This window comes from Mustelus asterias, chromosome 7 (assembly GCF_964213995.1).
Source record: "Mustelus asterias chromosome 7, sMusAst1.hap1.1, whole genome shotgun sequence".
Lineage (NCBI taxonomy): Eukaryota > Metazoa > Chordata > Chondrichthyes > Carcharhiniformes > Triakidae > Mustelus > Mustelus asterias.
This window is the reverse complement of record NC_135807.1, coordinates 20,282,224-20,304,930: the sequence shown is the minus strand read 5'-3', so window position 1 is coordinate 20,304,930 and position 22,707 is coordinate 20,282,224. Positions and strand designations below refer to the sequence as shown.

General features: G+C 39.8%; 1 protein-coding gene across 30 annotated transcripts in view; it reads left to right on the top strand.

Annotated features, from left to right (window-relative positions):
- Positions 1 to 14,245, top strand: part of LOC144495599 (focal adhesion kinase 1) — a 528,227-nt gene extending 513,982 nt beyond the window's left edge. For 19 of the 30 annotated variants that reach the window (XM_078215776.1, XM_078215770.1, XM_078215773.1 and 16 more), the window contains 3 exons: positions 6,010 to 6,165; positions 7,274 to 7,354; positions 12,949 to 14,239. In XM_078215776.1, coding sequence (XP_078071902.1) covers positions 6,010 to 6,165; positions 7,274 to 7,354; positions 12,949 to 13,164 — 453 coding nt within the window. In that variant the 3' untranslated portion in view covers positions 13,165 to 14,239. Of the gene's footprint in view, positions 1 to 6,009; positions 6,166 to 7,273; positions 7,355 to 12,948 lie in introns of all 30 variants that reach the window. The other 11 variants (XM_078215780.1, XM_078215781.1, XM_078215769.1 and 8 more) reach the window with 1 other exon arrangement.
- The last annotated feature ends 8,462 nt before the right edge of the window (positions 14,246 to 22,707 follow it).

Sequence of the window (22,707 nt, the reverse complement as noted above, 5' to 3'; positions counted from 1 at the left end):
ACAAGCAAAATTTTCCTATTTCACGACTCTTCTGCTAGGTGCAGAAAGAAAAATAGGAAATAACTTGTTGGTCTGAGTTTAGATATGCCATTGTGTAACACTAAGCTTGAATGATTGTACAATACGCAAATCTGTGTTCACAGCTTCTCTTTCTACCTTATTTGAGGGTTTTTTTTATCTTTTGGGTTGCATTGCTAGCTGCTGCAAATTTTTATTGCCTTCATTGGGAAGTCAAACATATTTGTCTAGTTTCCTGCTTTCATTGTTCTTTTCTGTGCAGTAAAATTTTAATTTTCACCAAGTGATGGATTTTATCATTTGTTTGGTATGGTTAAGTGATTTGATTTGCATGGTTTTTATATAATGCTTTTAGTTCAACAAAATAGCTTCTTAAAATGAAATTATGTACACAGCAGCTTTTAAATTGCACTCTAACAAGTTTGATGATGCATGATATTTTTAGACTGCCATTTTCTTCACAGCTTTTAACATCATTTTGTTAACTGCACATTGCATTATTGGTTTGCTTGCTGCATTTTTAATAATTGTTTTCCTTTTTTTCCCTTTTTGGTAAATTTCTTTAACCTTCACATTGTGTTCACCACTAGCCATGGAGGGTAAGCAAATAATATGTGTATTTCTTTCTTTTTAATTTTTGTCTAACATGTAATTATTGTATCTGTTCCTTCAAGGTGACATGAAAAGGGCTGTATAATTGCAAGATGTTTCATTCAAAACAGTAAAAGATTTAAATTGTTATAGTAGGAGTGCACTTTCTCACAGATTCTATGTTCGAATATATAAGGATTTTTAAAAGAGTGATTAATGGAAACGTACAACACATGGAAACCATTCAGGTCGTCATATCTGCATTTTCTCTTTGAAAGGGCTGTCCAAGTAGTCCCACTCCTCTGTCCTCTCCACAGAGCCCTTTAAATTGCTTTCTTTCAAACATAATCCCATTCCCTTCTGAAAGTAACTATTAAATACGCTTCCACCATCCTTTCTGGCAGTACATTCTAGCTGGTTGAAGGACAGGATGAGAAAGATCTGTTTGGTTCAGTTGATTCTGCACTTTGGGCTTCAATAAAGCTTCCTAATTAAAAATTGTTCCAAATAACTTTATATGATCCCTGTAAAAATTCATATGATATCACTTTTGAAATTCAGACAGCCATATTAGAATTCTATCTATCAGAAATTAATGGCCAAACAATAAGCAGATTATGTTAATTTGACCACTAATTAGGACTCTGACCTCATGGCTAAAATTCTGAAATTAAATTTGTTTATTTGGTAATGAATTCTGAACACAATCAAAGCTGGAACTTCAGTTCATTACTGCTGGTGCTATGTGCATTGGCAATTGCCTTGTAACTTTTGATTTTTAATTTCAATCACAGGAGAAAATAATATTATATTCTGTCCATCTGTGAATTATTTTCCCGGTATCCAGTGTGGATAGAGAAACTTGTCTCCTTGTTAGTATTGGACTATTACAGTTTGATCTGCACAGCAACCGTGGTGTTGGTCACAGGAGCTTTACAGCCCTCCTAGCTGGAATGTTTGCTCCGTTTTGTTTGGTCACTGATCAATGACAAGAAGATGCAGAACAAAGTGTTATTTTGGACAGCAAGGACATTATTTGGCTTTACTTCATGTGCAGAACAATTCTACTGTGTAGTAATCACGCTGTATATTTCCTCCTTCAAATAAAACATTGGCCAAGTCCACCTTATAACATTTTCCAGTGATTATAATCTTGCCTTTTGACTTAACTCTTGACCCTCTTCTCATCCGATACTTTGAAAGTGGGCATGTTTGGAGCTACACTGGTCTTTATTTCTTTTAAGTTGTAGTCTATCAGCTCCATAAATTAAAAACGGTATTTTAGGAATGCTGAATATTTTGCTTTGGTGCAACTTTGTATTTTACAACTCATTCATGAATTAAGGGTTATGGGTAAGTGGAGCTGAGTCCACAAAAAGATCAGCCATGATCTTATTGAATGGTGGAGCAAGCTCGAGGGGCCAGATGGTCTACTCCTGCTCCTAGTTCTTATGTCATTTGGGGTGGCTAAGTATTTCTGCTGAAGTAGAAAGATTAATTATCTGATTAATTTGAGCTGCTTCAGGTATGAAGCAGACAAAGGACAAGGTGTTTTTGTTCAAGCTTTATGTGTATCACAATGAACTGGACAAAGAGAAAGCCCGAGACAAAGTCAATTGACCAGAAAATAAGATAATTTTGGATTTTCACCAAATTTGACCAGCAATTTCCTTTCTTCCTGCTATGGATTTTAAAACAGACCTGCTCTGAATAGTCAAATTCTGACTGTCTGTATTCCTTCTGTAGCTGAATACAGTACTACATTGTTGTTTGAATAACTTGCCATCTCACTGAGAGGTGAACTGAAAACTACACCAGCGGATTTGCATGTGGTTACGAACAATGACATTTCAATCTCCAGTTAACATTTCATTGCGTTTAAACTCAAAGTTAGAAGTGACTTCCTCCCTGGCACATACTTTTTTAAAAATTGCTGTGGTTTTAACTTGGTTTATCCAAGGCTATAAACTTTTAGCATATCAACTGTTGTCAAATGCACATAGCACTTTTTTGAAGACAAACACTAAAAAAGGCAAAACAATTTTGTATTGTATTAAATAACAGTCTTTCAAGTTTTGTGTATTTCCTTACCATGGTGTTTGTGCAACCTTTTTAATAACCTCCACAAAATGTCTTTTAATATTTAATCTGATCTAAAAGTGAAAATGCAGTAACAATTTGTCACAATGGGACAAACATGTCTGATGTATTTCATAATTCATAATTCCAAGATTGCCATAAGACTCTATGCTCCATAGTAACTTGGTAGAATATAACAAACATTGTGCAAATATATCTTGTTACAAGTGAAATAAACAAGAAAATTGAGCTTTTAATAAAAAGTTGAGATCAATTTGGGCATTACTTTGGCAGAAAAAGAATACTCCCTTTTCTAGTCACCTGATCTTATAACTAAAAATAACTGTTGCGTATCTAACAACACATGTTCAACTTAATTACTTGTGTGGTTATAATCACCTTTTACTAATATGATTTAAATTGATTTTTAATCATTTACAAAGTAAACTATTTTTATTAATGTTCTTTGGCCTTGTTTTGATGAATTGCTGGTAGAATCTGTTATTTGAATGAGATTCCATATGTAGTAAACTAAAACGCAACTACGGAATGAATGAAGCATGGAGGCTTGGTAGACATTTTATTAGAGTTTTGTTTGTCCACTGCAGAGCTCAGGAAAGTTGATTTCAACATTTGCTTAGTTATGTACAATGAAATAAACTGTTCCACTTTTACTCAACCAGTTTGTATAGAAGTCACATCATAGTTCATTTGAGACTTTGAGATATGCTTTGCATATGCACAAAATTATTGAGTTTTCTCCAAAGTTATGTTGGGACAGAAGCTTCTTCATGTTATTAAATTTTTGTGGCTATGTTTTGTTCTTGTTTAACCTTTCTTAGTGGTTAGCACTGCTGCCTCTCAGCACTGGGGACCCGGGTTCAATTCCCAGCTTGGGTCACCGTCTGTGCGGAGTCTGCAAGTTCTCCCCGTGTCTGTGTGGGTTTCCTCCGGGTGCTCATGTTTCCTCCCACAGTCCAAAAGACGTGCTGATTTAGTGCATTGGCCATGCTAAATTCTCCCTTGGTGTACCGGCGCAGGAGTGTGGTGACTAGGGGATTTTCACAGTAACTTCATTGCAGTGTTAATGTAAGCCTACTTGTGACACTCGTAAATAAATAAACTTTAAACTTAATATTTTGCCTATTTACATGAATATTACATTCGCAGAAGTTGTAAACCTTTCTCTTATCTGTTCTATAAAATAAAATTCTAAATTGTCAACCAATTCATCTGCCTAGCAGAGAATCAGCACGTCTCCACTAAAGATGTATTGTTCTCATACAGATCATAACAAAATTTACCGGTCAGTGAGAAATTGGCTGGAGCAGGAAATTAGAATGCAACGTGTTCCAACTTCTGTTTAAGTTCAATCCAATCCAGAGATGAAGGTGGTATCAAGCTTGTGAGAGTTTTTTATGATAAGCAACTTGGCAGACTGTTTTGTTGCAAATTCAGCATAATAATGCCTATATTTTTAGCAATCATTGGTACTAAATTTATGGTTTTACTCAGTGCAGCAATAAGAATAGCTGCATGGGAAATTTAAGAATTGGTCGGGTAACTGCATGGAGATTGGAGTTGAACCACACTGCTGGCACACAGTACAGGGATCTTTTCTCTCTAACTGACTCTGATGCCTTTAATTCAAGACTGGTTGTTGTTCCTGGTACTTGGTGCTAAAAGCTTTAAGAAAAGGCACGGTGGTGCAGTGGTTAGCACTGCTGCCTCACAGCACCAGGAACCCAGGTTCAATTCCAGTCTCGGGGTCTGTGTGGAGTTTGCATTTCCTCCCCGTGTCTGCATAGGTTTCCTCTGGGTGCTCCGGTTTCCTCCTACAGTCCCAAGATGTGCGGGTTAGATTGATTGGCCATGCAAAATTGACCCTAGTGTCAGGGGAATTAGCAGGGTAAACGAGGGTTACGGGAATAAGGCCTGGGTGGGATTGTGGTCAGTACAGACTTGATGGGCCAAATGGTCTCCTTCTGTACTGTAGGGATTCTATGAAAGTTCAACTTTCCAGCACTTACTTTTAAAAGCGGAAAAGCACTCCGACAAGGTTAATTATTTTTGAATCAAGTTTTTACATTATTATTTTGATGGAAAGCACTTCTACAATCTCAATAGTTTTTTAAACTTAGGGTGGGATTTTCTGCCCCCGTTTAAAGTCAGCGGCTCTCCAAATCTTTGCATCCCGCACCACAATGATGCTCGCTGGTGCCAGGGCTGGAAAATCCTGCCCTTCAGTTTTGAGAATTTGTGACATGATGACTGTCATAGACAACACTAGTTAAAATTGAAAAACGTTCTGTGCTATGAATAGGCCTAACTTTAGCATATTTTTGCAAGGGTCGATGTGGGAAGGAAGAGATGTTGCTTCCGTCCTCGAGGGATTATTAATGCCTTAAGTGAAATGTTTCTAAAATATAGCCTTCAGGGTTATTCATTATTTTTCACCTCATTGAACCTAATTTTTCACCTAATTAAAAATTAAATTAATTTTGTTAGCTTATCTGAGACTTTTCCTAATGCTCAATATGTTCGGTTCCAGGGTTTAAATTTTTTAATTTGATGAGTTAGAAAGTTAATGAAGTTATTTAGTCCCACAATTTGCAAGAATTCCCATTTATTTAAAAAATCCCTTCCGAGGTTTGGTTCAGTTTTGATGGAAGTGTTTCAAGTAATTTTATGTTTCAATTCAACAATGTAAAATGTTTTCAACTGCATCAAAATAATGAGAATTGATTTCTGTAACAAGCCTGATTGTTAACTTACAATGAATCTTCAAGCAGTGAGTAATACCAAGGGCATTTGGTGTAACTTTGAAGTATTGATGCACTTTTTCAAATGAATGGGTACTGCGTTTTGAGAATAATAGATTCTTGAGAGCGATAATTCTAATCTCACTGAGAGGTAATGATGCTGTGGGTTATGTAAGTAATGCTGAACAGGTATGTGATGATCAACTAAATCCCATAGTTAAATTACAGCCTTGAAATTGCTGTGATTCATAGTTAGTTTTGTTTTAAGGGCAGCCTTTGTAGTTTTGTGGTGCCTATGTGACAGCACACTTCTTTACAAAGGCTGACTGACATATCCTTGATATGTGAAAATATTCACACTAGAGACTAATCGTTGTGACATTGTTAAGAAATGACAATTAAAAGCTCAATTCCTTTAGTCCGGTATGTGTTATGAATCAATGATTTACTATGATTTTCATGAACCTACGGAGATTTATATACCTGACAATCAGTGATGATATTGTGTAATTTGAAGAAGTGGAATGTGATGCTAACCAGTTTGATTCTTGTAATCCAGATCCAACCACAAGAAATAAGCCCTCCACCCACAGCTAACCTGGACCGTTCCAATGATAAAGTGTATGAAAACGTAACTGGATTGGTGAAGGCAGTTATAGAAATGTCTAGTAAAATCCAACCAGCACCTCCAGAGGAATACATACCAATGGTAAAGGTGAGAAGTGCTTTTAAATTTGATACTGTAGAGAAGATATCTTCACACTTGCGGTCAGCACTATGTCTTTGGGAAAGGTCGGTACAAGTATGATTGATGAGCACAAAACAATTAGACGCTGTCCTTTCACCTCTGGGATCAAATCAGACACAGGCTGATGGTTGGAAACCATCTATTGGTTGTAAGGGTCCCATGTGAAATAGATATCAGCACTCCCAATTAAGCACAAAACCACAGTTGATTAGCGTTAAATTGACGATCTCATTTGAAAAGACATGGAAAATGTCCCATGTGTTTTAAAAGCAAGAAGCAAAAATAGCCCGAGCCGCTCTGATGGGGGGTGATGTGAAATCATTTTGAAGAGGGTTAGAACATTAAAAACAAAATTGTTGGGGTCATAGATGAATCTAGCATTATCCATCTCCAAGTTGCCTGCCAAATGTGCTGTTCTCAGATTTTTGCTAGTGAGCCCCTTCTGACCTCATGGCGGTATGAGGATAAATCCAAAAAAGGGGTTTCTGTTCTAATTAATTTGGCAGGAAGCCTAACTTTCTTTTTCATGTCAAAATCCACTTAACTCCCAAAATTTGCGAGACATTATATGTTGAGACGAATCAAAGCAGTTAAGTGCTCAGTAAAATGCAGGGTTTGTATTCACTTATGAAATTAAAGATGTGAGTTACAAATTTTCCATTTCCATAAATCACAGGACTTTGGTGATTCTGTAATGTATCCCAGAGTAGTGAGATCATTTGTGTTAAAATATCGTCCAAACTTGATGCCATTCTCAAAGTGGAGTGGTAAATAACCAAATAAGATCAGCTTGCTACCATGAATAGAAATGGCTTCTGCAGTTGTTTCCTCTCAGCTCACCATGGTGAAGGGCAAGTAATGTGAGATTAGCTAAATCAAATGCTTGAGTATGTCACAAATCAGTGATGTTTAGATGAAGAACAAAATGTTTATTGAATCATGTTCTGCCAAATGCCATTCAATTTCATTAAATTTGAATGAGGATGAAGAATCGAGAGTCTTTCTCTTCATGTCTTGTACTAAATTGGTCATTATGTTGTCAGCAGTGCTTTGATTCCAGTAACTGTTTTCTCAGGAGGTTGGTTTGGCATTAAGAACTTTATTGGCTACAGTGGATGAAACCATTCCTTCACTCCCAGCAAGCACTCACAGAGAGGTAAGCAAATACATATTTTAGCCTTTGATTAAATATGATTGTTACTCACAGAACAATACTTATGAGTTGATGAGTAAATCTTGTGTATGCATGTGCATATTGCATCTGAACTCACTTCTTGTCAGCATATTCATTATCACTTCCTATGTCAAGATTTATAATGGAAACTACCTGTGTAAATGTATTAAACTACAACTACGTGCCCTATTTCCCCCACCCAACCACTGCAGTGGAAAAAGTGCAGTACCATCAGAGGGAAGCTGTGATTGTACCATTGCAACCATTCAGATTATGGACAATAGCATTTATGAGATTAAAAAACAAACATGTTTGACGAGAATTACCACATTCTTGAAATTTACCAATGAATCAAATTCTTTGAAAATCACTACAGCAGAAAGGACTTACTCATATGTTTAAAAACCAGGAAGGCAGGACAAAATATATGATGATTAAATCAGAAGGGAAACCTGCCTGTGATGTTTCCTCAAAATGGTCCATGAGCTAAGAATTTGTGTGTGTTGCATGTAGCCCCCTTTAACTAGCGAGTGATTCAACTTAAGACTAACCAGTAGTAAAGCTTTAGTCTTAAATAAGATAAAGGCTAGTTCATTATAAAACTACTGCTGAAATTACTTTCTGGATACCTTGCTGTGTAACTCCTGATTGCAGAGAAGCACAGGCGTCTGTTAGTTCAGCTGGGAAGTGTGGGCTGGAACTGACTTTGAGGTCTTCTGGATTCTCTCCAAATTGCCACACAAAATGTCTTCTTACAGCCTCCTTTACACAGTTTAAAACACAAAAATGGCTGCTACGTTCATTTTCAATAAGTCATTATTAGGAATTCAATTACGTTGAGGTCGTTTGAAGTCCTTTCTTATCTCTCTTTCCTTAGAAGCCAATAGCTTTTTACGCCTTTTAGAAGATACAATGGACATCCCTACGGGAGTATTTGTATTTTATAGATTCTTCTTGGCCAGTTCTAGAGATAAGAGTCTGACAAGGTTTGAACAAACGCAGAGAACTGACATTAATTGTTCCATTTTGAAAAATGACTTTCAACTCAATTTAAAGTTTCAAAAACAAAAATGTTCCATTAAGGCAGTTGTCCATAAAATCTGTAATATCATAGTTAAATGTTCATGGCATCGCTAACCTTACTTCAGTCAAAGACAGCACAATGTCCTGACTCCCCATGTGCAACATCAAGGCAATTGACTTGATAATTCTAATAAAATCTCTTTGACTTTTTAAGAAAAATATGTGCAACTGCGGTGGAAATTTTACAACATGCCCTGCTTTTTACACTTGCAGTCAAACATATTGCAGATAGATGCGGCAACTGTTGGGTGCAGGGCAGGGGTCTCCGAAGCACGTAGCTCTTTAAGAGCTTGCACGTTTCCTGATCTTGATTGATGAAACCCATTTTTATGTTTTTTGAACTTTTGTTAATATTGTACTTGTGCAAAAGTATAATTTAATTAACTTTTTGTAAAAATCTTTAAATGTTGTTGAAATGTGCCTCAGATTTGTTTTTCATTATTATTGACATTTGAGCATTGCGGCTCTTAAGATAAAGCGTTTTGGAATAAATTATAAAAATGGTTCCCCTTGTTAATAAGGTTGTTGAATCCTGATTTGGAGTAAATCATAGAATCCTACAGTGCAGAAGGAGGCCATTCGGTCTTTCAAGTCTGCACCGACCACAAATCCACCCAGGCCCTAACCCCATACATTTACCCTAGCTAGTCCCCCTGACACTACTGGGCAATTTAGCATGGCCAATCCACCTAACCCGCACATCTTTGGAGTGTGGGAGGAAACCGGAGCACCCGGAGGAAACCCAGGTGGACATGGGGAGAATGTGCAAACTCCACGCAGACAGTGACCTAAGCCGGGAATTGAAGTCAAATCCCTGATGCTGAGAGGCAGCAGTGCTAACCACTGTGCCGTCGTGCCTCTCTAATCCTCTTTTTACACAACTGTCAACAATTTGTCTTAACTCATGTGCAGAGGAGCCTTTACTGAATCGGCACTGGTACTTGTTGCTCACATGCCTGATATTTGACCTCTGTAATTGAAAAGGCAAATTAATGCCCATCTGTGGACTGTCCAGTGCTCGGAATTATGTCTCATAAATTAGATTAAGAATACTCAGACAAATTTCACGTGAAGCTATTGGATAGATAGTTAATTCAATCAGTGTATGTTGTATTTTAACTCATTACAAAAATGGAATCATAGATAACGCAAGGACATTCAGCCCATCATAACTGTGTAGTTGCTAGCTTTTCAAATTGACTGATTGACTAATCCCAGACCCTTGTTTTCTCCATATTCTTTTATGTCATTTCTTTTTGAAGATTTATTCAATTCCATTTAAATGATAGTGTAGACTTCCTCAGGAGTGGAGCATCTCATGGTGTGCAGCTTTGGAATTTTCAATGCCCCCTTCAGCTCAAATATAATTTGTGTCTTAAGCTACTGTAAGTATGTATTGGAACCTCTGCTGTTTGTGATTTATATAAACGATCTGGAAGAAGGTGTAACTGGGGTGATCAGTAAGTTTGCGGACGACACGAAAATGGCTGGACTTGCAGATAGTGAGGAACATTGTCAGAGGCTACAGAAGGATATAGATAGGCTGGAAATTTGGGCAAAGAAATGGCAGATGGAGTTCAATCCAGATAAATGCGAAGTGATGCATTTTGGTAGAACTAACGTAGGGGGGAGCTATACGATAAATGGCAGAACCATAAAGGGTGTAGATATGCAGAGGGACCTGGGTGTGGAAGTCCACAGATCCTTGAAGGTGACGTCACAGATGGAGAAGGTAGTGAATAAGGCATATGGCATGCTTGCCTTTATAGGACGGGGCATAGAGTATAAAAGTTGGGGTCTGATGTTGCAGTTGTATAGAACGTTGGTTCGGCCGCATTTGGAATATTGCGCCCAGTTCTGGTCGCCACACTACCAGAAGGACGTGGAGGCTTCAGAGAGAGTGCAGAGGAGGTTTACCAGGATGTTGCCTGGTATGGAAGGGCTTAGTTATGAGGAGAGATTGGGTAAACTGGGGTTGTTCTCACTGGAAAGACGGAGGATTAGGGGTGACCTAATAGAGGTGTATAAAATTATGAAAGGCATAGATAGGGTGAACGGTGGGAAGCTTTTCCCCAGGTCGGAGGTGACGTTCACGAGGGGTCATAGGTTCAAGGTGAGGGGGGGGAGGTTTAACACAGATATCAGAAGGACATATTTTACACAGAGGGTGGTGGGGGCCTGGAATGCGCTGCCGGGCAAGGTGGTGGAGGCGGACACACTGGGAACGTTTAAGACTTATCTAGATAGCCACATGAACGGAGTGGGAATGGAGGGATACAAAAGAATGGTCTAGTTTGGACCAGGGAGTGGCGTGGGCTTGGAGGGCCGAAGGGCCTGTTCCTGTGCTGTATTGTTCTTTGTTCTTTGAGTTCAAGTAGCATTGGACCTCCGTGATCAATGGGGCAAACAGTATTACCTCCTTGACCAATTAAATTTAAGGTTTGAGAAAGAATTATAAAAGCAACTTGGTGAAATAGGGCAAATTGCAGTCAAATCAGGTGCAGAAAGAGAAATAGAGATTGGATTAAGTGGGAAAAGTGACACAGGAACAATAAGACTTTTTCACATTTAAATCTCTAAAATGAATTGACGACATCAAAGAATTAGACTCGACTGTTTAAATCATTCCCTTCCTTGATTAAAGAAGCTAATTCCTTAGAACCAGAGAAAAATTACAGCACAGAAGGAGGCCATTCGGCCACCTTGTCCATGTCAGCCCCAGGTATCCTTTCTAATCCCACCTTCCTGCACCTGCCCCATAGCCCTTGGCTTACAGCTCTTAAGTTGCTGATCCAAGTACTTTAAAAAATAATTTAGGGTCTCTGCCTCCACCACCATCTTGGGCAGCGAATTCCAGACACCCACTACTCTCTGCTTAAAAAAAAGGTTCTTCCTCATGTCCCCTCTACACCTTCTGCCACTCATCTTGAATCTATGTCCCCTGGTCCTAGAATTCTCTGCCAAGGGAAACCGTTTAATCCTGTCCACTTCATCTCTTCCCCTCATAATTTTGTACGTTCAATAAATCACCCCTCCAGGGAAGATAACCCCAACCTATCCAATCTCTCCTCAGAGGTATTTTTCTATCCTGGCAACATTCTTGTAAATATTGCATTAGCAATTATTACAAAGTTAATAAGCTGTTGAGGGTGAGCCCTAACTTTCTGCACCAAAAATAATCAGCAATTAATGTGTAAATTCTGCAAGTTCTTAAAATAAATTACAGGGGCAAGATTAAGGGTGAGCTGCCATTTGTGTGAGGCAAAAGTTGAAACAGAGTAAATCAACCAGAAAATTGTGTAGATTTGCAGCTCACTGTCTAACTCTTTTTTGCCTGAACTCAGTGCCGACTTTACACATTAGTTAGAGGTTGATTAACTCAGTTGACTGGATGGCTGTTTTATGATGCAGAATGATGCTAACAGCATGGGTTCAATTCCCGTACCAGCTGAGGTTATTCATGGAAACCTACCTTCTCAACCTTGCCACCCACCTGAGGTGTGCTGATCTTCAGGTTAAATCACCATTAGTCAGCTCTCCCCCTCGAAGGGAAGAACAGCCTATGGTCACCTGGGACTATGGCAACTTTACCTAGTTAGAGGCATGCAACTTATTGTTGATTTTCCAGCAGGATTTGCCCTAATTTTTTTAAATGAACTTTAAAACAAATGCCACAAGGTATCATCGATTGTGTAACTCATAAGCTATAGGGTATATAAAGGGGCTGTTTGACCCACTAGTCCATGCTGGCTTTTATACGCCACAAGCCTCCTCCCATATTTTCTCATGTAACGTTACCATCACAACCACCAGTGGCCACTAAAATGCAGCTATGCTACTCATTTCAGTCGCTCCCGTGATAGCAAGTTCCACATTCTTGCCACTTTTTGGATGAAGAGGTGTCCTTTCAATTCTGGATTTCATGATGAATATCTTATATTAATGGACTCCATCTATACTCTTGTCCACAAAAGAAAACATTGGGTGGGATTTTCCACAGCGTGTTTCGCGGAGGCTGCCTGCCATTGGCCAGCGGCGGGATGTTCTGATCCTGCCACCATCAGCGGGGTTTCCTGTTCTATTCACCTCCTGCCACTCGGAAACCTGTGGCGGGACCCGGAGATCCCAATACTGAGAACAGCTAGAAAATTCCGGCCATTCTCTCTCTATCAAAACATTTCATAATTTTGAAGACCTCGATTAAGTCAAATTTTATCATTGTTATTATATTTGATATTTTTTCTTGATATTTTTATTTTCACAAATCAATTTTTACATTTGATTGTTAATTTTATATTGTGATCGCACCTCAGTATTATACTCCCACCTTAGCATATGCAATTGGATTAATTGTATTAATTCAACTAAATGCTGCTTAATTCATTTAATCATTGAGAGATAGATACCAATGTTTACAATAATGCTCATATGTCATGGTTTATCTTGTAAATATATTTGGTTGTGGAAGTCTCTCACCTTATTTTCCTCTATAGATTGAGATGGCGCAAAAGCTATTGAACTCTGATCTAGCAGAATTAATTGGAAAAATGAAGCTGGCCCAACAATATGTGATGACAACTCTCCAGCAGGAATACAAGAAACAGATGCTGACAGCTGCGCATGCATTGGCCGTGGATGCCAAAAACTTACTGGATGTTATTGACCAAGCCAGACTGAAAATGATTGGAGGTCAGCCTAGACCCCTCTAGCCGTCCGAAGCCTGCTCTGGGGGTTCTTGAAATGATCGTGTGATCAAATCTACCACCAGCATGTGGAATCACAAAGAGCCAAAAAAAAAACTTTATATATCTACATATGTATAAAATGCAGAGAAAGTACTGTCAAGTCGAGGATTCCAGGACACCTGTGGGCTGAGAATTCTTGCTGCACAGTACAGGAACTCCAGACTGGAACACACTGAATAGAAACTGACCAATATTTAGCTGCAATACGTCAACCAGGATTTGAACAAAGATGTTATATTTTCAGACTGAAGTCATTTAAGGTAACAAAAAAAAAAACACCTTTCTTCGTTACACCACCTCATGTGGAGAATGGAGGTGCTCCTGTATTTCAACAACACTCTGAAGTGTTAATTAAAAGACTAGCATGTAGAATAGACCTGAGACTGTACCTTGCTCCAAGCAGAAATACATGCCGGTTGTTGAGAGAAAACCTGGAACAGATTGTGCTGCATTTGCAGGTGCAGCAAAATTGAGTGCTGTGTATTAATATTTCTTCTACCATTGTTTAACTTCATTTTTTAATTATTTAAAACAAAAGCCATGATCACAATTAAAAACAAAATAGTTACTAACCATCTTGTTTCTGGCTTGTCGAGGAGTTTGTTGGGAACAGCGTAGTATGCAGGTGTGGTACATTTTTATTTCTATTTTCCATATGTATTACCTGTTCTCTGGAACTCCCTCCTTCATTTTGGGGTATAAATTATTCTCAGGAAGAATATAATGAACTGTACAGTTATTTGACCTATTAAAAAGGTGTTAACAAAAAACACAACCTTGTAATGCTTTCTGCAGATTATCTGACGCACTCTGTTTCCATTTTTGTTAAAAATTATACTTGAACACGGGACTGGACGAGCAAGCCGAAGTGAGTGATTTATCAGCTGAGGTTTGGTCATGAGAGCTTCTGAATCCAACTGGTTCATGAATATCCAACTACTGACCAAGAGGAAAGCCTACATGTGGCTCCAGTCCCACACTGTATGGTTGATTTTTCATGTCCTCTGGGAAATAAAAGCAGACTTGCCATCTACATCCACATTCTAAGAACAAAAAAAAAATGCAAACTTGAACACCCTCAACAACTTCCTGATTAACCTATATCATTTGTCTGTTTCATCTCGTGTTTCTCATTATCCCATGGAGAGTTGGTGAAATCTCTCTGTATCTACACAACTCTGGAGCTACATGGATTTACCTTCTGAAAGCTGCATAATTGAACAGGCATGTCCTTGTAAGTGTGGTTTCAGTGACTTTTATCTCCTTACCACGTTGTTGCTTCTAAGCAGTATAGCTTTGGGGAAAGATTACTTCAGGACCTTAGAACATTGTTCAAAGAACCAACAGTATTGTAATTTTGTGGAATTTTCTAAATATTTCAAAAGGAACCAAGAAACAGCAAATTGCTGTCCTTGTTTTCTTCTGTAGCTGCATTTGAGCTGAAGCTGGGAAACAGTAGGCCATTCAGCTCAAGCCAATTCTGTCATTCATGGCTGGTCTCTCTTTCAAGCCCATTTTACCAGTCTTTCTCCTCCATATTTTGATACCCTTAATTAAGAAAAATCTATCAATCTGAATTTTGAAAATGTAAATCAATGCAGTATCCACAGCTTTTTGGGACGAGAGTTCCAAATCATCTTTGTGTGAGAGAAAGTGCTTCCTGATTTCATTCTTAAATGGTCTGACTCAAATTCTAAGAGTATGCCTTTTTGTCTGGGATTGACCGACAAGAGGAGATAAATTCTCTCTATCAAATCCTTTTATAATTTAATAAACCTCTATTCGATCATCCTCAACCTTTAAAACCCAAGAAAATGCATATCCAGTTTGTGAACTTGTCCTGATAATTTAATCTGCACAATAACCCCGCTGCCACCCTCTCCTTCCCCACCCCCCACACACACACACACACACACACACTTGCCGAATGCATTGTACACTTTGTATTCCAATCCTTTTGCGATAATGGTCAACACTCCATTAACATTTTTGATTACTTTTTGTTGCTGTGCACTGGCTTTGAGCGATTTGTCCACCTAGACATTTAAATCCTCTTGCTGCTCCAAAGCTTGTAGTCTCCTGGCATTTAAAAAATTTTCAATTTGTCTTCCTTAAATCTAAGGTGGATGAACTCTCACTTCCTCACCTTCAACTCCCATCTGTCACCAGGTGCCTATTCACTTACTCTGACTTTGTTCTTTCATAACTTGCTAACAACATAAGAAATAGGAGCAAGTGTAGACCATTCATCCCCTCGAGCCTAACCCACCACTTAATTAGGTCATAGCTGATCTTCAATCTTGATCCCCATATCTTTTGATTCTCTTAGATCCCTGTGATCTGATATTGATAAAGTAAAATTTATTTATTAGTCACAAGTAAGGCTTACATTAACACTGCAATGAAGTTACTGTGAAATTCCCCTAGTCACCACACTCAGGCGCCTGTTCAGGTCAATGCACCTAACCACCACGTCTTTCAGACTGTGGGAGGAAACCAGAGCACCCGGAGGAAACCCACGCAGACACGGGGAGAACGTGCAGACTCCATACAGACAGTGACCCAAACCAGGAATTGAACCTGGATCCTTGGTGCTGTGAGGCAGCAATGCTAACCACTGTGCCCCTGTGCCGCCTGTGATCACAGGCTCAAATTTACTCAACAACTAAGCAACCATTGCCCTCTCAGGTGGAGAATTCCAAAAGATTCACAAATGCCTGAGGAAAAAATTATTTCCTCATCTGTCCTAAAAACAGGCCCTTTTTCTTGAGACCGTCCTCCTAGCTCCAGAGTCTTTAATTAGGAAAGTCTCATGGCATCTGTTATGTTCAAGTCCTCTCAGAATCTGATGTTTCAGTATGATCACCTCTCATTCTTCAAACTGATAGACCCATTCTACTTGATCTTTCCTCATAGGACAATCTCTCACCCCTGGAATCAATCCAGTGAACATTTTTTTTAAGCCTCTCCCTAAGGCAAGTATATCCTTCCTTAGATATGGTGACCAAAACCATGAACAAGCACTCCAGATGTGGTGTCACCAAAATCCTGTAAAATTTCAGCAAAGGCTGTCCTTTGTAGATTAGAATCATAAAATCCCTACCGTGCAGAAGGCTATTCAGCTCCTAGAACTATCATCGAGTCTATTCACCTGCACTGACAACAATCCCACCCAGGCTCTATCCCTGTATCCCCACACATTTACCCTGCTAGTCCCCCTGATGGGAAATTTATCATGACCAATCAACATCTTTGGACTGTGTGAGGAAACTGGAGCACTTAGAGGAAACCCATGCCGACACGGGGAGAAGGTGCAAACTCCACACAGTCACCCGAGGCCAGAATTGAACCCGGGTCCTTGGTGCTGTGAGGCAGCAGTGCTAACCACTATGTCACCGTGCCGTAGTAGGTTTGGAGTGCAAGATACCATTTGCCTTCCTAATTGCTTGCTGTAACTGCATATTAACTTACTCATACAAAGACACCCAATGTAACCAATGCCTGCACGAATTGGTGTAGGCTGATTTAGTGCTAAATTGGTAGCCTTGCGAACAATTTTTATTTGGTAAGCGAGCTCAATGAATAATTTCTAATCCTCGGTCTCTTACCTCCCAACCAATTAACTAACCCAGGTCACAGGGTTCCCTCCAGTTACAGTAATGTTTGTTAACTTTTGGTGTAGAACTCCTGAAAGTTCATATAGATAACACTCCCACATCCAGCATGTTAGTGACCTCAAAAAGGCCATTCAATTACAGACAGGACCTACTTTTCTCAAATTCATGCTGACTGTCTCTGACCAGCTCATACTGTTGAAATGCTCAGTCATTCTGTCTTTGATAAATTCCAGTAACTTCCCCACAACTGATGTTAGACTGATAGGTCTATAATTAACTGGTTTCTTCTCTCCCTGTTTTCTTAAATAATGGAATGACATTTGCAATTTTCCATTCCAAATCCTTAAGTCTAGAGAGTTTTGGAAAATTATAACTATTGCATCTGTGATTTCTTTGTTTCTTTATTTTAATATCCCGGATGGTACACCATCAGGTTGGAGTTTTTGCCTATTTTGCCAATTACGAGCTGCGTCACCTTATCCAGAACAGAGCAGCCAACTCAATAGGGCAGGAAATTCAAAATTGATCTCGGGGAAACATTCTGGTGAGTGAATGGCAAATCATAGAACGATCTCTCTACTTTCAGAAATGGTGGACTATGGAATTATAGATTCATTAAGTACAAATTGTGTCACTATTGGAATACAAATTGTGTCACTATTTTGAAATCCTTATAGTAAGAAGTCTCACAACACCAGGTTAAAGTCCAACAGGTGCACTCACCTGATGAAGGAGCAGCATTCCGAAATCGTGATACCAAATAAACCTGTTGGACTTTAACCTGGTGTTGTGAGACTTCTTTACTGTGTCCACCCCAGTCCAAAGCCAGCTTCTCCACATTAGGAATACAGCACGTGAGTAATTTGAGATGCGTTTTAGGTGTGACATGCCTTGGAAAGACTGGTTACTTTGGACCCATGATTTCCCAAAGCTTTCAACTACTTACCTCATGTCTGGATCTCTCGTAGACTAATTGATGGAGATTAATTGCTATGATAAACCATCAATTCCAAAATCATTGCAAAATGAGAAATAATGTTATTAAAGGGTGCCACCTGGCCTGCCCCACTCTGTAATTCTAGCATTCTGTTATTAATTGAAATCTATATTTTTTATTTCTAATGCAGGAAGTTGTATGCAGAGGAACGTCCTGCTGAACATTTGCAGGTTTCAAACCACCGGAACAATGTTGAAATAAAAATAGAAAATGTTGGAACAAGTCAGCAGGTCAGGCAGCATCAAACCTGTAACCTTTCCTCAGGATTGGGATAAGTTAGAGATGTAATATTTATATTTCCAAGCTCTGCAGTATTTTGTTCTTGTCGCCAATGTTGACTTGGTCCAGTCTTTTTCAGCTCTCAACAAAATGCTGCTTAAATTCAGCGTTACAGAATTGCTGCAATGCACAAGGAGGCCATTTGGCCCATCGTGTCTCCACCAGCTCTCCGAATGAGAAAATCACAGCCCCATTCTCCTGCTTTCTCCCTGTTACCCTGCACGTTCTTCCATTTCAGATAACAGTCTAATTCCTTTTTGACATGTAAACTGGGACCAAAAATAATTGATAGGATTGGGTAGTTTTTCAAAAGTTTTGTTAACCATAGAATTGCTACAGTGCAGAAGGAGGCCACCCAGCCCGTTGTACCTACACCGATTCTCCGACTGACCATCTTACCCAGGCCCGCCCCCCGCCCTATTCCAGCGACCCCATGTATTTACCCCGCTACACACCAACAGCTCACAACTCTTAACCTCTCTCCTATCATCACCCAGTTACAGTAACTGAGACTGACTGGTTCTGCCATTGTGTATTCCTGCTTTAATGCGTCACAGATTACTCATATACCCCTAATTTACACATCTTGGGACACTAAGGGGCAATTTAGTATGGCCAATCCACCTAACCTGCTCATCTTGGACTGTGGGAGGAAACTGGAGCACCCGGAGAAAACCCATGCAGACACGGGGAGAACGTGCAAACTCCACACACTCACCCAAGGCTGTAATTGAAGCAGGGTCCTTGGAGCTGTGAGGCAACAATGCTAAACTCTGCCACCGTGCTGCCTCCATACTTCACATACTTTCTCAAATCAGGGTTTGATGCAGGGAATGTCACATGCTTGTTTTGCAGATTTCACAGCTCCTTTCAGGGGAACTGTATAGGAATATGGAGAAAGAGGCGGGGAGGAGGGCTGATTGGATAGTCCTTGCACAGACACAATGGAAAAAATGGCCACGGTCTGTGATACATTAAAGTTGGGAGAATGCAATGGCAGAACCAGTCAGTCCTAGTTACTGTAACTGGATGATGATAGGGGAGGGTTAAGAGTTGTGAGCTGCTGGTGTGTAGCAGCAGATCCCTGCAGGGATTGAACAGTGTTGGGACTTGTTTCAGTAACAGTTACATGAAGAGTCTAAAAATGGGGCTTGGTGCTATGAGGTTGGCCTGTAGCCGGAGTGCCTGAATCTTCTGATGTTTTGTAGACCTGTGTATAATTTATGTACATAATTGTTTATGAATAAAACGAATTAGGAGCAGGAGAAAGCAACTCAACCACTGCAGCCTTCTTCACTATTGAATAAGATCATCGCTGGTCTGATTGTAATGTCCTGTCTACCCCGATAACGTTTTATCCCATCCCCCCTCCTTATTTATCAAGAATCTGCCTCCCTCTGCCTTAAAAATAATCAAAGTCCCTGCTTTCACTGCTTTTTGAGGAAGGGAGTTCCAAAGACTCAATCCTCACAAAAAAATTACCTCATCTCTGTTTTAAACCCCTTATTTTTCAACAGTGACCCCTAGTTCTAGACTCTCTCACAAGAGGAAACATCCACCCTGTCAATACCCCTCAGAATCTTAAAGGTTTCAATCAAGTAGCCTCTTACTTTTGTAAACTCCAGCGGATACAAACCTAGTCTTTCCAACCAATCCCGTAAGACAACCTACCCATTCCTGATATTAGTAAATCTCTGAACTGTAACACATTTACATCCTTACTTAAATAAAAGAAAGATAAAGTCACCATAGTTCCAGGTGACCATAGGCTGTGACTGGTGGTGATTCAATCTGAGGATCACCACACCTCAGGTGAGGGGCAAGGTTGAGAAGGCAGGACCTTCATGAATAAACTCAGCTGGTATGGGAATTGAACCTGCACTGTTGGCTCTAATAGCTGTCCAGCCAACTAAGCTAAGCTGACCCCAAATCCAGTGGCAAGGGTGGGACATAAACAAGGGCACTAATACTGTACACACAACTCCAGATGTGATCTCGCCAGTATCCAGTACAACTAAAGCATAATAGCCCCATTTTTATATTTGATTCCCCTCACAATAAATGATAGCATTCTGTGGGTGGCACGGTGGTTAGCACTACTGCCTCACAGCGCCAGGATCCCAGCTTCAATTCCCGGCTTGGGTCACTGTCTGTGTGGAGTTTGCACATTCTTCCCGTGTCTGCGTGAGTTTCCTCCGGGTACTCCGGTTTCCTCCCGCAGTCCAAAGATGCGCAGGTTAGGTGGATTGGCCTTGCTAAAGTTGCCCCTTAATGTAAGGGGGACTAGCTAGGGTAAATACCGCGGATAAGGCATGGGTGGATTGTAGTCAGTACAGACTCGATGGGCTGAATGGCCTCCTTCTGCACTGTAGGATTCTATGAGCCATCCAGAGACCCCTTTGAATCTCAGCGCCCTGCAATCTCTCACCTTTTACACAATATGCTTTTTTATTCTTTCTGCCAAAATGGACAATTTCACATTTTACCCCAATACTTTCCGACCTATCACTGTGCCATCGGCAATTTAGCAACCATACCTTTCTGGGTCCTGCATCCAAGTCATTTTTATAGATGTTGAAAATTGAGGTCCCAGTACTGATCCCTGCGGCACACCACTCGTTACACCTTGACAACTAGAAGAAGCCTATTTATGCAAACCCTCTGTTTCCTGTTAGCTAGCCAATCATCTATCTATGCCAATATGTTATCGCCTACACCATGAGCTTTTATTTTCTGCAATAACCTTTGATGTGTCACCTTATCAAATGCCTTCTGGAGATTTAAGTACAGGACATCCTCAGTTCCTTTTTATCCACAGCACATGTGACTCCTCCAAAGAACTCCAATAAAAACATGTTAAACATGATTTCCCTTTCACAAAACCATGTAGACTCTGACTGATGGTCTTGTATTTTACTAAGTGTCCTGCTATAACGTATTTCCACTATGACAGATGTTAAGCCAACTGGCTTGTGGTTTCCTGTCTCGCTCACTTTTTTAAATAAAGGAGTAAGAATAGTTTACTGATTAATGTCATGATCTCCGTGGAGACTGATAACTTTTAAAAAGGAATTTAAATTCTCTGTGACCAACTTAAAAGATCATATGGCAAGATTTCAAATTTGAAGACTTTTACTGAAAAAAACAAAAAGCAATATTAACTAAACATTATTTTTGTAAGTAACTTAGAATTTAAATTACAGACAACACTTGCCCACTTTAACATTTAAATTACCAAAAATCACTTGTTCCATGTTTACAGTTAACAGTGTCCCTCAGTAAATCCTCCCAGAACCAATCCAAAGTCATTCCTAGCTCACAAAGACTTACTTCGTTTCCTTCCCTGGCCTGGTAAATTCTGACCCCAGAACTGTCTTTCATGGTGGGATTTTTCCTGGAGATTTTTCCGCTAGGTCAAGGCAGGCGAATCTTCTAGCTTCGTTTTAGATGTGCACAAATTTGATTTTTCAATCTAAGCGCGAGCTCCCACCCACTTACTGCACGGTGAACCAGTGAGACTTACTGCCTCCATCTGCTGCCTCTCTCAGATGTTGGCAGATGTCCAGCGGTGAAATTCAGAGAGTTTTTAGGAGAACCTTGAAATCCAATCCGACAATGACTTCAAGTACACCCTTAGCTCTCAAAGCCTATCTCTATTGCTGTGTGAATCACATAGGCCTTGTATCCAGGTTGAAATGCTGATGAGCTATCTTTTGGATCCCAACTCTATAGATCAAATTAACTGGCTAGTTTAAAGCACAATCATTTAAATCTTGACATTCTTAACACCTTTCTGGGACTTTGGAAACTCACAGGATCATAGAGTGATTCTGCCACTGTCGACAAATAAGACCTAGTTTTGCTGTCAGGAGAATTCAGAACAGGTTCAGAAAGACGGAGGATGAGGGGCGACCTAATAGAGGTGTATAAAATTATGAAGGGCATGGATAGGGTGAACAGTGGGAAGCTTTTTCCCAGGTCGGAGGTGATGAACACAAGGGGTCACAGGTTCAAGGTGAGGGGGGCAAGGTTCAACACAGATGTCAGGAGGATGTATTTTACACAGAGGGTGGTGGGGGCCTGGAATGCACTGCCAAGCAAGGTGATTGAGGCGGACATGCTAGGATCATTTAAGACTTATCTAGATAGCCACATGAACAGACTAGGAATAGAGGGATACAAACGAATGGTCTAGTTGGGCACATGAGCGGCGCAGGCTTGGAGGGCCGAAGGGCCTGTTCCTGTGCTGTATTGTTCTTTGTTGCATAAGCCCCTTCATTTATACATTTTAGCTGAAATTAAAAAATAGTCCTGAAACATTGCAGCCTCATAAAGACTTCATATTTGTAACATTAAAGAGAAAATTACAATGCTTGAGAGAGAGGATATTCTTGAAGGATCAAGGACAGAATCTATTTGGTGAGATCTAAGGAAAAAAGGGTTATGGTTACACCTATGTATATTCTATGGGCCACCATCTCGAGGGAAAGATGTAGAGCAAGGAAATTACAGAAATGTGCAAATACTGTAGAGTAGATATGGGGCAGAACCTTAATTACCTGATACAAAATTAGATAGAAACAGTGTAAAGGGCAGAAAAGGGGGAAGAGTTTC